General features: G+C 35.2%; 2 protein-coding genes across 3 annotated transcripts in view; both read right to left on the bottom strand.

Annotated features, from left to right (window-relative positions):
* LOC145692843 (neurobeachin-like protein 1) overlaps nt 1-16,558 on the bottom strand; it is a 561,942-nt gene that overhangs the window by 77,594 nt on the left and 467,790 nt on the right. The gene's annotated exons all lie outside the window — the stretch shown is intronic.
* Nucleotides 10,908-16,556, bottom strand: LOC145692869 (cuticle protein 18.6-like). Its single transcript, XM_081768403.1, has 2 exons — nt 15,905-16,556; nt 10,908-11,668 (listed from the first exon to the last, which is right to left on the bottom strand). Exons 1-2 carry the CDS (start codon nt 15,992-15,994, stop codon nt 11,027-11,029), a joined length of 732 nt encoding a protein of 243 aa, XP_081624529.1. The 5' UTR covers nt 15,995-16,556; the 3' UTR covers nt 10,908-11,026.

The following is a 16,558-nucleotide window of genomic DNA, read 5'->3' as shown; positions in this document are numbered from 1 at the left end:
CACCAAACTTTTCCTTCCATTTTTTTTTTCATATAAGAGGAGCAGCTTTTGTTGTTATGCTATGTTGATTCCTTTATCAAGCTCCTTCTACAGACCATTGCAACAGCCAAAAGCGATCATTATGTACTCTTTTACAAATAAGAGCTGTTTTCAAGAGGTGTTATGTTGGACTTTTTGTTAAACTTCACAAAACTAGGCCTTCCTTTGGTTGTATACAAATCTACTTGGAAATCAGTTATGGAAATTTACAGTACAACTATTTGTAACATTTCATACCATCGATAAAAAATAAAATTTCAACATATTAGGAACTATGTGCTTTTGAAATGTTCGAAATGGGTGACAACATTAATTTCCAATGATAATTGTAAACTTTTGTAATTTTATTCGGTATGTGACCACACAAATTGCATTTTAATTTCCATTCTTTTAATATCAACAATTAAACTGGTTGAATTTGTTAATGATAGACTTCCTTTTATTACTCTTAAAGATCGGTGATGTGATATTGTTTTGAATGTACATGCCCCAACAGAAGATAAGGATGACAATATAAAAGACACTTTTTAAGAATAGGTATCACGGGTATTCGACGAAGTCCCGCGATACCATATGAAAATTCTATTAGGGGATATCAATGCGAAGGTAGGGCGACAGGATATTTTCAAACCGGTTATAGGGAAAGAAAGTCTGCATAAGGAAAACAATGACAACGGCGTTAATTTCGTGAACGTTGGAACATCCAAAAACCTTATCGTGAAGAGTAAAAAATTCCCACATCGCGACGATCATAAATATACATGAACCTCGCCAGATGGAAGAACACAATCAAATTCATCACGTTTTAGTAAATTGTCTAGCATAATTGATGTTAGGAGGTTTTGCGAGCACTAATGTTGAGAATACTTGGGTTCAAATTAGGGATATCATTAAAATTTTAGCGAGAGAAAAATTGGGGCACGCGGAAGTACGTAGGAACAAATCATGGTTCGACCACGAATGCACCAAACTAATGGAGGAGGGAAAATAGGTGAAACTGTATGGCTAGAAAATCCAAACGATATAACTACACTAAATTTCATTAACATCAGATGGGGAACTTCCAAAATGTTTAGGAGAGAGAAACGAGATTTTTTGAAAGCTGAAATTAATGAACTTGAAGATAATAGTAAAAGAAAAAAAATATCGAGACATGTTCAAGGGCATCAACAAATTTAAGAAAAGGTTCCAACCTTGCACGTATACAGGGTGTAACAAAAAGATACGGCAAAATTTCAGGGGTGGATTCCTTATGGGTAGACAAGCAAAAAAGTTCATATGGCCTTATGTCAGGAAATGCATCGTTACAGAGTTATGGCCATTGAACTACCTGACGTGAAATAGTCACATTCTGGTTGCCCCTAAATGTGACTCAATTTAAACCTCAAAAAATCAGCCTCTAATTAAGCTGGTATCAATGTGTTCCTGAAGGACGAAGCTTTCCGCCGATACGCATTTTATGTATGTGGGGGATACCACGGCTGACGGGGAGGGTAAAGTACGTACTTTTTCGTTTTCTGGATCAGAATTTTGGGAATGGCATTCCTTCTCCCTTGGGGGTACACTCATAAAATTGGTACGTGAAGAAATGAAGTAGTCCACTATATGGTAATACCCCTATGTGTACTTGTTACGTAGAAGTCTTGTATGGAATCGACCTGAAAATAAATGTAATTTTCAAACAGACTGAAAAAAAATGGTCAAATTTGCCCTCCCCATTCTCCCCCAATATAAGCAACAAGTACACATACAGGGTATTACCATATAGTAGACTATTTCATTGCTTCATATACCAATTTTTATGAGTGTCCCCCCAAGGGGGGAGGAATGTCAATATCAAAATCCTGATGCAAAAACTTAAAATCAGGTATTTTATCCCTCCTCGTACGCCATAGTATCCCCCACGTACACAAAGAGGCATATCGGCCGAAAGCATCGTCCTTCAGGAACGCATTGATACCAAAATCATCTTCCTAGCTTAATTAGGGGCTGAGTTATTGAGGTTTAAATTGAATCATATAGATGAGCGACCAAAATGTGACTATTTCACACTGTCAGGAGGCTCAATGGCCGTAACTCTGTAAAGGTGTATTTCCCGGCATATGGTCATCTGAATTTTTTTGCTTGTCTACCCATAAGGAATCTATCCTTGAAATTTTGCTGTATCTTTTTGTTACACCCTGTATACTAAAGAAAGACGACGGAACAATTCTTACTGATACAGATAGCATCTTGAATAAATGGAAAGATTTCTTTGACGATTTGCTTAACTCGCAGACAAAAACTAATGTTCGTGGGGAAACCGAAATGCACAGCAGAACCATAAATTTCAGAGCCTAGCCGAACAGAAGTAGAAATTGCAATAAAGAAATTAAAGAAACACGAATCTCCGGGTGTAGACAAAATTCCGGCTGAGTTAACTTTAGCTAGATTGGAAAATTGTGGAACTTAGATACACAAACTCATTCTCCTTATCTGGAACAAGGAGGGATTACCACAAGAGTCGATCAATGTTCGAATTCACAAGAAACGCGACAAAGCGGATTGTACCTAAAAAATCCTCTCAAACATTTTATTAGCAAGATTGATCCCATATGCGGATGACATTATTGGAGATTATCACTGTGGATTTAGATGAAATCAATCAATTATGGACCAGATATTTACCATTCGACAAATACTTGGAAAGAAATGGGAATACAATACCCCGATACATCAATTATTTATTGATTTTAGAATGGCTTATGATTCTATTAGGATATAAATATTATACATCATTCTTGCAAAAATTCGAATACCGAAAAAGCTAGTTAATTTAATTTTAAGATGTGTTTAAACGAATCCCAAAGTAAAGTTCGACTAGGAAAATACTTGTCCACGAGCTTCCTCGTCAAAAATGGCCTGAAACAAGGAGATGAGTTGTCGACATTATTATTCAACTTTATTCTGGAGTACGCTATAAGGAAAATCAAAGAAAGCAACCAGGACCTAGAGATGAATAGTATTCACCAGGTTGTGGCGTATGCTGATGATGTAAATCTGATAGCAGATGATACGAGAACAATAGAAAGAAGTGCAGAGACATTATTAAATGCTTGCAGGTTTAGAAGTAGATGCAGAAAAAACTAAATACATGGAAGTTCACTGGGATCACAATACGGCAAATTATGGATGCGCTAAAATATCACATAGTACTTTTGATAAAGTTGATACTTTCAAATATCTAAGATTAATATTAACAGACGAATACCATATTCACGAAAAAATTAAATGTCGACTAAAAGCAGGGAATGCGTGGCATTATTAAGTTCAAAATCTTTTGTTGTCGCGAATTCGGTCGAAGAATTTGAAGCTTAAAATACATAAAACGATAATCATACTTGTTGTTCTGTATTGTTGCGAAACATAGTCGCTTACTTTAAGGGAAGAACGCAAATAAAGTGTTTGAGAATAAAATCCTGAGACGGATATTCGGACAAAAGAGGAACGGGAATGGGGAAATTTCATAAAGAGGAGCTACATAATTTATACCTTAACCAAACATTGTTACAGTCATGAAATCTAGTAGGCTCGGGTTGGCAGGTTACGTAGCGAGAATGAAAGAAAGTAGAAACGCTTTAAAAGTTTTGACTGGAAATTCAACAGGAAAACGTCCATTAGGAAGGACCTGGACGCAGATGAATCTCGCAGAAATAGGAATACAAAGTAGAAACAGGACTCAGTTGGGTAAAGACAGAAGTCATTGGATAGATTTTATGAACGTGGCATTGAACCTCCGGGTTCTATAGGCCATACAGTGAGTGAGTTAGTTCTTTTACGGTAAAAAAATATTTTATGACATATGACAGAAATTCAAAAGGTTTATATTTTGTCTGTATGTAGATGGATAAAACAGATTACGACTGATACGGATGTACAAAAAACATATCCTGAGGATACAAGTAGTTGTTGGAGAAATTATCTCAATAAATTCCTTCAAATTGGAGGCATTTAATATGTCAATGGAATTAAGAAAATCACTGGCAGTGATTAGTCTTTGAAAAAGACGAAATTCGCCGGGTTAAGTTCTGACCCAACTCTATGATTTCGAATATGTTATTATTCCCCTTGTTTACCTTCATTTTTAATATTCCCGCGCAAACAGCAGCTTGCGTGTGTCTCTACACTCCATTCATTTTCATTTTCATACCTTCATTCTCACCATCGTGATTAATTCGATTGAGTAGAAAAGCGTGATTAACTAAGCAAACTCATCACCATTACAACGCTGAACATGTATTTCAGACTTTGACCGTTTCCGATTTTGAAAACGCTCTTGCGTACACCATAAGTCATTACTGGAAACTTTGTATATCACATAGTTATTAACAAATCGTATATAATAACATTCTTTAAGGAATAAGTAAAAACCTTTGACTCTTATTAAACATTTTGGATTGCGAACGGAGCGAGCAAGAAAATTTTTAACAACTGTATTTCTTTGCAAACCAACAACAACATTGATTTAGTAGGGCGCCAATTCTTTTACGGGGCGCCGCGTCGTTTACTCTTTTTCGACACCTTTTCTTTCTTCTTGCTCGTTCGGCGCCTCCTTGCTACCAGCGCCCGGGGCAACCGCCCCGCTCGCCCCCGCGGCTTTGCTGACAATATACATGATTTATGTACTTGCAGTGCTTGCATGTCCATAGTTGATTGATAAATTACGAAAGCAATGATAAATATAAACTTGAGAATTTAATATACGGGGATATCGGGTGCAGGTTAAGAATACTCCGTAAAATTAAAACTATATATGTATTTGGCTTTTCTTACTTTCATAATACGTTCTGAACTTATTACCCTGTATCCAAACAATTGTGTACAGATTGATAATGTATGTGCAAACTTAAGTACCCTGGAAATGGTTACATGTTATTCTAATATATGCAATAATTTCACCGCAAAATTTACACATAATACCTTAAAAGTTGTTTTGTTCGGATAGTTGTATTCATAGGTGCTGATTAACTTTAAGAGGGCTTCTCCGTACGGTTGTAAATACGCGTCCAAAACCTTCCCATAAAACAACTGGCTACTAAAGGAAAGAATGCTGGGCAGAAGCACAGGAGGGGGTTCCGTAACGGGAGTGAGTCCGTAGGGAAGAGTCATCAGTGGAAAGTAGTCTATGTGTATAAATGAGAATCGGGCAACAAAAACATGACACCGCATTCACTCATTTTACCTCTACTATAGCCCTTGTAATGGTTTGACACTAGTAACATTAAAATTGTAATCATAAAATACTAGCTTCCTACATTTGCAGAAATGCTTCGACAGTGGAAATTCATATTCCAGAGATCCTCTTTGATATGCACTTATTCATTTTAACCGTAAAATTACAACTTCAATGACGGACTATTCTTAACCAGTACCGAATATCGGGTAGGTTTGTGAATAAAGTCTTATGCAAATATGGGTGGTAAGTTCAGTAGCTACAAAAAATAATAATATCATTCCTTCGCTTGATTTCCTGTGTTTTGGGTCTTCTTTAAAACAATCTTTGATGCCACAGCAATTTTTGGAAACAGTTCGAGAAATTTTTCTTCAGTGTGATTCTGTTATCTGTACAGCATATGAAAAATAAAAAAAAATAAATAAAAAAAAGCAGCACAAGGAACGATTTTATACCTAAGCAGCACTGTAGTCTTTTAACATAAGTTAACATAATCTACATTTGATGTAAAATGGTCAAAATACTTAGCGAAAATTTGGTGACATAACTACAAAATTAACTAATATGTTTTCTAAAAGTTTTAATATAATCTATTAAATTCCAAATGTCTGCAGAAAGAAAAGAAATGCTAATATTGTAACTATTCATGCTCAAGTCGGAATTAAATTAATACGCAGTTTCGCTTTCACTTGTTTCCAGATTTTCGATCACTTGTTTTGGACTGCCACGTATCTACAAGTATATAAAACACCATTCAATACTTCTATGATCGTGTAAAATAGGTTGCAATTTAATTCGAGACTCTTGTTCAAGTGTTTTGAACAATATTCCTTTGAACGCGTATTCCTCAGTGTTGAAGGTCTTGTACAAGCTTTCTTTGATCGTGTACAAACACTACTATAGACCCAAGAATTTGGATACAGTTTATGACGTCAGAATTATTGGGCACCTAATTTTCTACATGACAATGAAGATCTTGGAAAGAAATATTATAGCGTTCTGTAGATAGGCTATTAATTGGATTACTTTTTACATTTTTTATATTTTTCATTGTCTTTGTTATTCACTAAAATTCAAAATAGCTGGAATGACCTTACTGAAAAGCCTTAACCAAAAAGGAAAAAGTATAAATCGACGCTTATAAAGAACAAGAAATACTTTGCACTAATATACAGTATTGCTTACTCCCTACTGACCTTTCCTTAAATAATCCTAAAATTCGTTTATATAAAAATTTATATATATATTCCTTTATATATTTATATATATATATATATTGACAACTCTGTTCCCTTGATCCTCCACAGCACTGCTTTTCAACTTCATAAATATTTTAAAAATCGAATTATTATATATTCGAAGACAGATTTGCGTCGCTGCTCAGAACACAATATATATGACAATTGCTAATTTTCATGACAGCGTGCACAACAATCAAGGTAAGTTACTCGATAGAGGTTTGTGGTAAAGTTAATCAGTAGACCTTTACACACGTATATACAGTACTTTGTATATACGATTGATCTATATATTCATACTAGCAGCAAATATAAGGTTGATTAATTAATTAATTAATTGGAGATTTAACTGTAACGTCAAAGCTATGTTTGGAAATAAGTTAATAAATAAGCAAACACGTGTGCAATTCTAACGCTTCAGAACGGGCTTGAGTGCGCAGGACGTCAGACGAAAGAATCCTTATCAGCATTAAAGTCTCGAATAAATTTGCAGATTACGTGAATAACAATTTACTTTTGATTACCTTTACAAAAGTATCTCGCAATATAAGGGATTATTTGTTGTACAGCCATCAGCAAAAGTAAGTAACAATTTCTTTTCTCAAGATCTTCGGATTTAATGGGCTGATTCCAGTACAGTTTGCTTGAACTTGGATAGCACTGTATCCTCTTCAAATTAAAGGACTAATGTATTAACAATATTTAATTTATTTCGAAAAGGATTTGTACAGATGCTTAGCCATTCTTGATGATAACTTTGGAGCCACGATTTGTAGCACACTCTTTGAAAAGCTACAATACATACCGTGTATGATTTATCAACAACGAACATCAATAGTGTTGAAGAACTCGGAATAATACATTCTGTATTGTGTCCAAACACTTTGGAGATTTCCCTAATGCTACACGACGGGGTGAATACAGTTTAAGTTAATACTGAAATTTATTTGACAGTAAAATGAAGTTGCTTGTTGAGTTGGAACAAACAGCTGGTTATAATCTTCAAGAAAATGAAGGGCATACGTCATAAATATCAAAAAACAGCCATTGAATATGTGGTTCGGAGGAAGGAGAGATCGAAGCAGACACAAGCGTTAGCAAAAATAATTAGGCAAGTAGAAATGCCTGAAGCGCTGTGAAAACAAGAGCGGAAAAAGATAATCTTTCGAAACTCACTCATAAAACTGATACCTTCTTCATCTGTGAACATAGCAGGTCTTACTATATTCTTCCCCTCTCTGCAAACTGCTTCTTGAATTAACAATAATTATCGCGACCTGTGCATGTGTATTAATAACAAAAAAGGGTCAAAGTCAATGATATAAGTATTAAAGTTACGTAAACTGCGTTTTCCTTGCTCCAGAAGCGCAACTGGTGACCTGGTATCTGTAAGCCCAGCCCCGGCATGATTGAGGGGCGTGTCTCGTTGGCTTTCCATGTTGCACAACACGAAGATCATGCCGTCCTGTGGTGTAGAAGAAACCACCCTGAGGAGTGATGTCAGACGTTGACTGCTACTGCCCTCAGCCAGTCAACCGAGAAAACTTGATTAGCAAAGGAATCCCACAAGCACCAACCTCAAGTCGAACGCAGATAGATATCTCGTTCAGCAAACATTTGACATATAAATGCCCTCAACTGCCTTGAAAATTAATAACATTCTATATAGAAGAGTTGAATAACCTCTATAACCACTTCGGAGAATTTTCTAGAGAGAAAGATTAATCGCTCCGTCTATCTGAAACGATCATTAGCGATGGAATGTGTCGATAATAATAATAGTAGGAAAATAATTAAATCTATAGATACGTCGCTTTTGTTGGAATACAACTGTAGCATAATTTTCCACTTTGTATCACATTTTATTTCAGAATAGAGTGCTAGACTAGCCAGTATTGGACCAGGCTTTCTTGAATTATTCTTACACTGGGTGTATCAAAAGTCTGGGGCCACAGGCCAATTCCATTATGAGTAACGATACAAAACAATGGAACAAGAGGAAAGTTGTTGGAAATATGTGATTTTCAATATAAAATTGTGGAATTTTCTCAATTGTAACAACCGTTTGATCTCCACACTGGTAAGACGCCCTGCGTTAAATGAAAAAAGCAACGTTACCAGTTCAGCAGGCTGTTTCCTTGGGCCTTCACCATACCAACACATCATTGTTGGCAAATGGATTTGAAATCTTCCAGGTTTCCTCATACAATAATATGGACAATCATCCATCACTTTAGCCAACATGCCCAATCACCAATGAGCCCAATATGGCCATTTGTGCGTGTTCTTACACTCAGTTGCTGATCTGGAAACGTTACTTATTTACCAGAGTGGAGCCCAAACAGCTGGCACAATTGGAATAATTCCATCATTTTAGACTAAAGATAATCTATTTCCAACATGTCTCCTCTCCATTTTTTCGTTCGCATATTTACTGATAAAGAGTTGTCTTACGGCCCCGGACTCTTGATACACCTACTATAAAGCAAATACAAAACTACAAATTTGATAAATATTGTATCCTTTGTCTTCTTTTCTTTCCCACAAAAGAAGGTCCTTCAAGAAGTTGAACACCTGCACCATTCTTGTTATTTAGTCCCCTGATTTAAATGGGGAGTTGTTTTTCTGTTCTTTTTTCAAATGAACAGGGATTTTAATGTTTTGATTTTACTGATTTCTTCTTTAAATCTATTATTTATAATGGCCTTTACTTCATGAAGAAAATTGTTAGATGTAATTTAAATATTGAACAATCAACTTTAATAGTAAATTTACATATAATGAAAATTTATTTTGTGAAAATAAGGAACATTTAACTGGGTTTATAGAAGAAATCTGTAAAATCAAACCATTAAAAAATTCCAGTTTATTTCAATGAAAACAGAAAAAACACCTCCCTGTTAAGTCAGTGGGCTAAAAAGAAAGATGGCGCAGGTACTCATCTCCGTTAAGATTCATCTGAAAGCTTGGATCCTTGCAGGGCCGGCCATAAGGGGTGTAATACCGACAAATGTGGGAGGGTTTGGGCTTGGAGGAGAATACGAAAAATTATCTTTTCAGATTTTTTTCCATTCAATTGTAAGTTTTTACACGTTTGAAATTACCTACAAATTAACTTCGGAGAGCTTCGACCATTGATATAGTTTTCAGAAAGAAGAGAAATAAGCAAATATTAATGCCAAATCAATAAATAATAGAGCCAGTACTCCTTTAGACAGCAGCATTAAAGCTTGAATATACGGTCTACTTTTAAAAGCTAAAGTTTAACTATTCACAATAGTTTCCATCAGAAAGTTTTGAGATGAGAGTAATAGATTCCAAACGGTCTTCACATATTTTTGCTTATGGACTATCAGCAATGAATTGACAACAATTCACGTAACGCAAAGATTAATGATTTCTATAAAGCGTAATATTTCTTGATAAGTTCCTGCAAGAAATTTGTCTTATTCGTGAACGTCAACTAATTACATCATACAAACAACGTATGTAATAGGACACTTGTAAGTAAGAACCTGGAACTGGATCATGGGTGGAGCTAACAGGCTACATATTAGTGATAAACATTTGAATGTAATCTCTATACTTGATGGAGATTTACCGCACAAGTAAACAAGTAATGTAGCTTTGTTCTATGTCTGTCACGAAACTTTGAAGCCGTTACCTGATATTCATTTAAAACAGATCAAATAGTACTAATATTAAATATTACATCAGATACATTATTTGAAGAATGATAGTTATGAAAGGTCTTATTTTGAATTTTTTTTCTAGATAAACAACGAAGTTGCCTTTACTTTTGGGATCACTAGCACTCCATGGAGTTCCCCATTGTCTAATGGGTACGAATATCATTCGCTTCGTGGGTGTGGTCACAAGTTCAAAGTTTGCTGATACTTCCTACCTAGGATAAATCTTCAGAGTACTCGTTCGAATTTAACTTTTACAGTACAACAAATCTTTCATAACATATGTTACGAAAACATAAGGCAAAATTCACAATCAGTTCTACTGATTGCATGTCCTCTCAGCTTGTGTAGTGACTATAATGCGCCTTTGGAGCACGGGTTCCCGAGTTCGACAACCAGTGGGTTAACCTTGAAATATAAAAGCATTACAATGGTTTAGATTCCACCTTAAACTGTACGTCCACGTCTAACACTAAAAGGGAGGGACGCTAAACTCCAATCCAACCAAAAATTAATTGGATAAAAATTATTTACCGGAGAATCTACATATGTTAGTATAATAATCTAAAGGACCAAAATTCAATATCCAGTAAGAGCATATGTCTATGAATTTAGCTTTGAAAAAGAACCAAACAAAAGAGCACTGAACTGAATCACAAGAAAATCAAAATAAATAAACAAAGCAAGTAAGAAAGAAAACGCGTTCCAAAGCACACATTTTTTTGTACAAATGCAATTTATTGTTTTATATTTACAAAATGCATTTTATTGTTATAAGGAATTAATAAATTAAATATTTTAATTAGTTCTCCAAAATCGTCACCATTTATCACTGCCTATTCACATAATTAATAATGTCGATAAAGGTATGGTGAGAATTGTCCATTGAGAAGCCCATATTGTGCACCAAGCTGTGTAAATTGTCCATGAAGTGCGGGCACTGCAGTGGTCCCTAGACCTTTGGCAAGGGGATTAATGAGGTTCTGGGTTACAGGCACGTTGAATAAATTGGCAGGTGGAACACTTCTCGCCGTTGGTACAACGCCACTGGCAACTGCAGGTTCTCGATGAACGACAGCCTGGAATCCATTGACAGGGTCTGCCACATACTGAACAATACGCACGGTACCATCAGGCTCTACAAGGCTGTATCTTCCTTGAACCACATCGCCACTACGTGTCTCCTCTTGAGATTTGGAATCGCCTGTCAGTGCATCATGGATACTATAAGCGAAGGTATACTGGGGATTGGGGTCGTAGTCTTCTGCGGGAACACTTCTTCCTACGGGCGGAACCAAAGAAGCACCCACGGGAGCAGTCACGGCACTATATGGAGAGATATAGCTACCGACTGACCCTCCACCGATGAACCTGGAAAACGGCGTTGCGTAACTTGTAAATGCATTAGCATACGGAGGAAATCCATAACCAGTGTGTAACGGACTGTTTCTTGCTAATGCACCAGCTACAAATACGATGAACTGGAAGATCTACAAAAGATGAAAGTGAATTTCAGGTATCTTAATATTTGCATTTTGGTATGAAAACAGAAGCTCATTGAAAACTAAAATGTGTTTAAATTTTTTTCTCTTTTGACTCCTTATAACACGTTAATCTGAACGAAATAAAAATAACTGGAGCAGAATGAAACAAAAAGCACCAGGATTATTTCATGTATTAAATGTGGATTAAAATAGTAATTCTCAAATTATTTTCACGTATGTTCTGAACCACAATATGATTTTAACTCATTCGAAAGCAAATTTCTCTCTCTCTTTTTTTTTTTTAAAAAAAATCTTTTAAGTATATGTAACACCAGCATATTTGATTGATTGATTGACTGGGTAATGAACCAGAATACTTATATTTTTAAAGAAGTATTAATTAAAATTTCCTAAATTTTATTTTGGTATTAATAGAATACAAATTGATTTCTTCTAATAATTGAAGGCTATCAACAATATTTTCTAAACAGGTTAATGTACTTCATAAAATATGAGCCCTGGAGGAAAAAGTGAAAGAATGTAATGTATGTTCCTGCTTATGTAATTTTCAAACTCTGAATGAGATTCTCAATTATAGTAGGTGATACACAAGTCATTTGAATTTTATTATTATTATTTTACTAATATTCAATCCAAGAGAATCACAACGCCATACCTTGAAGGTTAGACTTGTGTTAGAGGATCCCAAATATTAATGAATGAACTCACAGACGTGATGTTTGTCTAGAATCAGTCCATAGATATACCGAACCTGCAGCTCTGGAACAAATTAACTAATATTTCAGTCATATTTCGAGATGGCTTGTTTGATTAGATTTTCATGTCACTTTTCAGCACCGAGGTTGAGCGAGACGTAAACTCATTTTTTAAAAGTGTATTCTTGAGCTCACGTGTACTCACTAGAAATTGAACTCAAGATTTCAGTACCTCATCTCAGACACATAAGACGTCCATAATAAATACCTCATAAGAATACGTGCAGGTTAACATTTGACTGGAATCAATTTCTTTCTGTGTCAGGACCATTACGAGAAACATTTACATAATTAACTATGTGCGTTCATCAACAAATCATTCCTATGTCAATTAGTATGACATTAAAAAAAAAATCAAAATCTTGGGAATTCCGACAAGGCAATTGTCATTTAAAATAACAGTACTTCTAAGAGCTTGGTTAGTACATATGCCTTTGGTACAGGAGACCTGGGGGAGCTCATATTGTTCGGATCCCATGTTACACTGTAAGTTCGGATTTAATCTAGCTTTAGAGAAAAAAAGGGACGTTTGCAAACCAACTATCCAATAGAAGTTCGGAAAAAGATATTTCAATACAATATAAAATAAAAGAATGCTACATAATTCTAACAATAAAAAACAAAAATGCTCAGAACAAAAATGTTCTACTAGGATACTTATCCTGTTTCTTTTTTACTTTGAGAGAACAACGTTAAATGAGCTCATATTGTTCAAGGCGCAATCACACAAGTTTTGGTAAAGGCTCTAAATACGTGTAAACCTGAGTTGTATGTATGTATGAATATATACTGTTTATTTGATTTAACTTATTAATGGTTCCTTTTTCCATTAGCTAACAATACCTTTATTAAAATTGACCACATAGCTTACGACATAAATATATCATTAATGAAAACAAACAGTGACATCTACAAGTAATTATAAACTGCTATTTCCTCCCTTTATATCCTACCAATACAAAATTAAAACGAGGACCCCAAAGAAAAGCTAACCATCAGATTTAGCGTATCAGCCGACGCGGACCCTGTTCGTTGGTGGGGTTAAGCACCAAGGCTACATGAGACGTGTACCTACAGTTTAAGATACAATATGAACTACCATAATATGTTCAAATTTGAAGGTTCTCTCACCAGGGATCGAATTCCCCAAAGCCGCACGCGCTAGCTACTAGACCAATGGGCACTCAAAGATGAACACTGCTTACAATAAGTCACAAGGAAAACATTTTAAAGTACGTAAAATCGTGGAACTCGACACGCAAATGCCAGCATTTGCACATGCCTTTTTCAGCAGTAGTGCTAAGTAGAACATTTATCGATAGTTAAAACCATATTAACACTCATGTAACAGAAAGTTAATATATATATTTAATGCATGATTCTTCATCTTCCTATATCTGGTTTCCACAATGCTATACTTCCCCTGCTGTACGTATTAAATTATCATGGCATTGTTTGCTACAGTACTTTGTGCAACAATAAAAACCATAAAAGACGGTATCTACAATTACAATGTAACCTAATCCACTACACACTTATTCCCAAAGCTTTGAGCCAGAAGCAGGGATTGAAATCATATGCACTGGAAATAAGTTAACCACTCTTGTAGGTCACGATGTCTCAGTGGTAGAGCGTTCACCCTTGCTAGAGGAGTTCTGGTTGAATCCTAGAACAGATCAGTTTGTGGCAGACAACACTGTGTCTATATTTTCTCGGGTTCTCCAGTTTCCTCGCGCATTCTCATTTCACCATTTTTTAAAAAAAATCATTCACATCCATTGATCATTCGTCTCATTTAGGCTGAAAGGCATAACAATCAGGCGTTAAATTAAAGATTTCATTTCATATTTGTTAACCACTCTACTACGAAAGAAGACATATTTAGATAAAGCTATAGCAAGTTTTGGAGAGTATACCTGATGCATAAATATTAAAGCGTACATTAAAGCATATATTAATATATCAGAAAGCGCATATCATAGTAAAAAATTGTTTTTTCTTACATCTCGTTTAATTTTCACACAACACTGTGTTCTATCGAATATCTTATTCACACATAAAAAAGAAGAAGAAAAAGAAAACAATATTCACTACATAAATTAATGTTATTTCAATAAAGTACTGTTATTCAAAAATATCGTTTTCAATTATTTTCATACAGCATAGAGATAATTTTGGTTTGTTACGGTTATTGTTCATTAGTAGCAACAGCGTCTTTTAGGTAGCAAGCACAAAGCATTTTCACATAAGTTCGACTATGAAGTTCCGTTTAGACAGCAAGCATCCTACAAGTACCCATTTGTGTAAAGTAAATAAATAAATAAATAAATAAATAAACAGCGTAGAATAGAAATAAATCTATCAGAAAACTACAGTTTTGTGTTTTCCAACATGTTAATTGACATTTTTCTTTTGTAAGATGCAGTCTGCTTAACAGATTCTCAAGAAATCTCATGTTTATGATCCTTTATGAGTGATTTAACATGTTTATGATCCTTCATGTTTAAAATTTAAGACAAGAAAATAATTTGCAAGTAATTAAATAATTTGCAAGTAAGAGAGATTTAAATGAAACTGAAATGGCCAATAAATGAGGAATGCGCAGAATATGAACGTATAAGTAGCAAAAATAATTTTGGCTTCTAAATAGACGAAATTTAAGACGTCTGCCTTTGGTGTGGATGATCTAGAGTTGATTCACGTTGATGAATCTTTCTCAGCAGCTTACAGAGAATGGCTTACGACTGAAAAGTATAATCTCAAACGAAGAAAGAGCCTGAAAATCTCAATCTCTATTAACAGTTTTATATTAATACTCTGGCTTAAGGTAAAAACCTATTGTATAGAACGTTGCAACAATATCTTACTGTAATCGAGAGAAGTGATAATGCGCTTTGGTGTGAGGTTTTCCTGATTCGATGACATGTTATGTGAGTTTGTTATGAACAACATTGTATACGTGGGTTTTCCGGGATTCTTCCGTTTCTTCCCACATTCTCATTCCACCAATACTTTCACAATCACTTACTTTCATTAATCATTAGCGACATTAGCTATAAAAGGCATTATCACGGAAATAACCGAATGCTTAACATATACGTACTTTTCGTGTCTGAAGCCAACTGAGGTTCTTGTGATTTGAAGTCAATATTCGGTCGGAGCACACATGATTCGAACTACACGTTACACTATAGGTTCACGTAAAGCCTCGGTATGACATAAGAATATTCTAAAAGTTAAGGGAACAGAATTCACTTTTAAGCACGTTAATAATTCCAATCAAAGTCCCCGTGATCGTTGGTTAACGTTAAGGCACTACACTGATATTAGTTGCATCCTAAAATTTTTTGAGACAAGTTCTTCAAATTCAAGCTCAAATTGATAATGGACACATCTCTGAAAAACAACTAAGTGCAAAAAAAAAAAAAAAACTATACAAGCAAGAAGTATTTCACTTGTCACTTACAGTATAACCTATCATTGTTATTTTTGCAGGTGCCACTACAAGCGACAATTTCAGCTCCTTGGACAATGTAGTGGATATAGGACCCTGCATCTTTTTTATACTGTGTCCAGCCTAAGGATGGTCTGTCTCCGATGACCTCAAAACATAAAGATAAAAAATATATATATCATTAAATGCCACACGCACTCTAGCTGCAGTCGGTACATCCTTCGCTTGCACGAAAAGCTTAATACTCACGTGATACAGAGAGCAAAAGTTTGTTTCTGATTTTTTGTTTTCTTTTTTAAGTGTACTTCTCACACGAACTTACTAGGATGCGTCGCAGATGACTTGGTCATTCCGGTCAAGGACCATTCATTCACATGGAGATCATTCAGAAGCACATTTCTCAGACTGTTTGTGTGCAACAATACTGAAAAATGCATTTCCAACAAAATCAAATACAAAGTTAGCCCTATAAACCACATATGAACATCTTACCATCAACTTCACACTGTTAGTCTCGACTCTAGAGCTGACTAATATTGTGATGGAACGAAATTTTCTCACAGACATAATATCATCTTCATAGTGTGTCTTTTGACCTCTTGTTGCTTTTACGATGATTTTTCAGCCTGAAGCAATGCCATCACGCTAACTGTTGGCTTGGGAACA

This window comes from Thermobia domestica, chromosome 1 (genome assembly GCF_964235325.1).
Source record: "Thermobia domestica chromosome 1, izTheDome1.hap1.1, whole genome shotgun sequence".
NCBI lineage: Eukaryota > Metazoa > Arthropoda > Insecta > Zygentoma > Lepismatidae > Thermobia > Thermobia domestica.
The sequence above is the reverse complement of the archived record's forward strand: the minus strand, read 5'-3'. Positions and strand labels throughout refer to the sequence as shown.

Bases quoted from the DNA above. Each gene is read 5' to 3' on its own strand.
- LOC145692869 (XM_081768403.1), bottom strand. From the start codon at position 15,994: ATGCAGGGTCCTATATCCACTACATTGTCCAAGGAGCTGAAATTGTCG. The intron at 11,669-15,904 runs GTAAGTGACAAG...CATCTTTTGTAG, and splicing joins TAACAATGATAGGTTATACT to ATCTTCCAGTTCATCGTATT.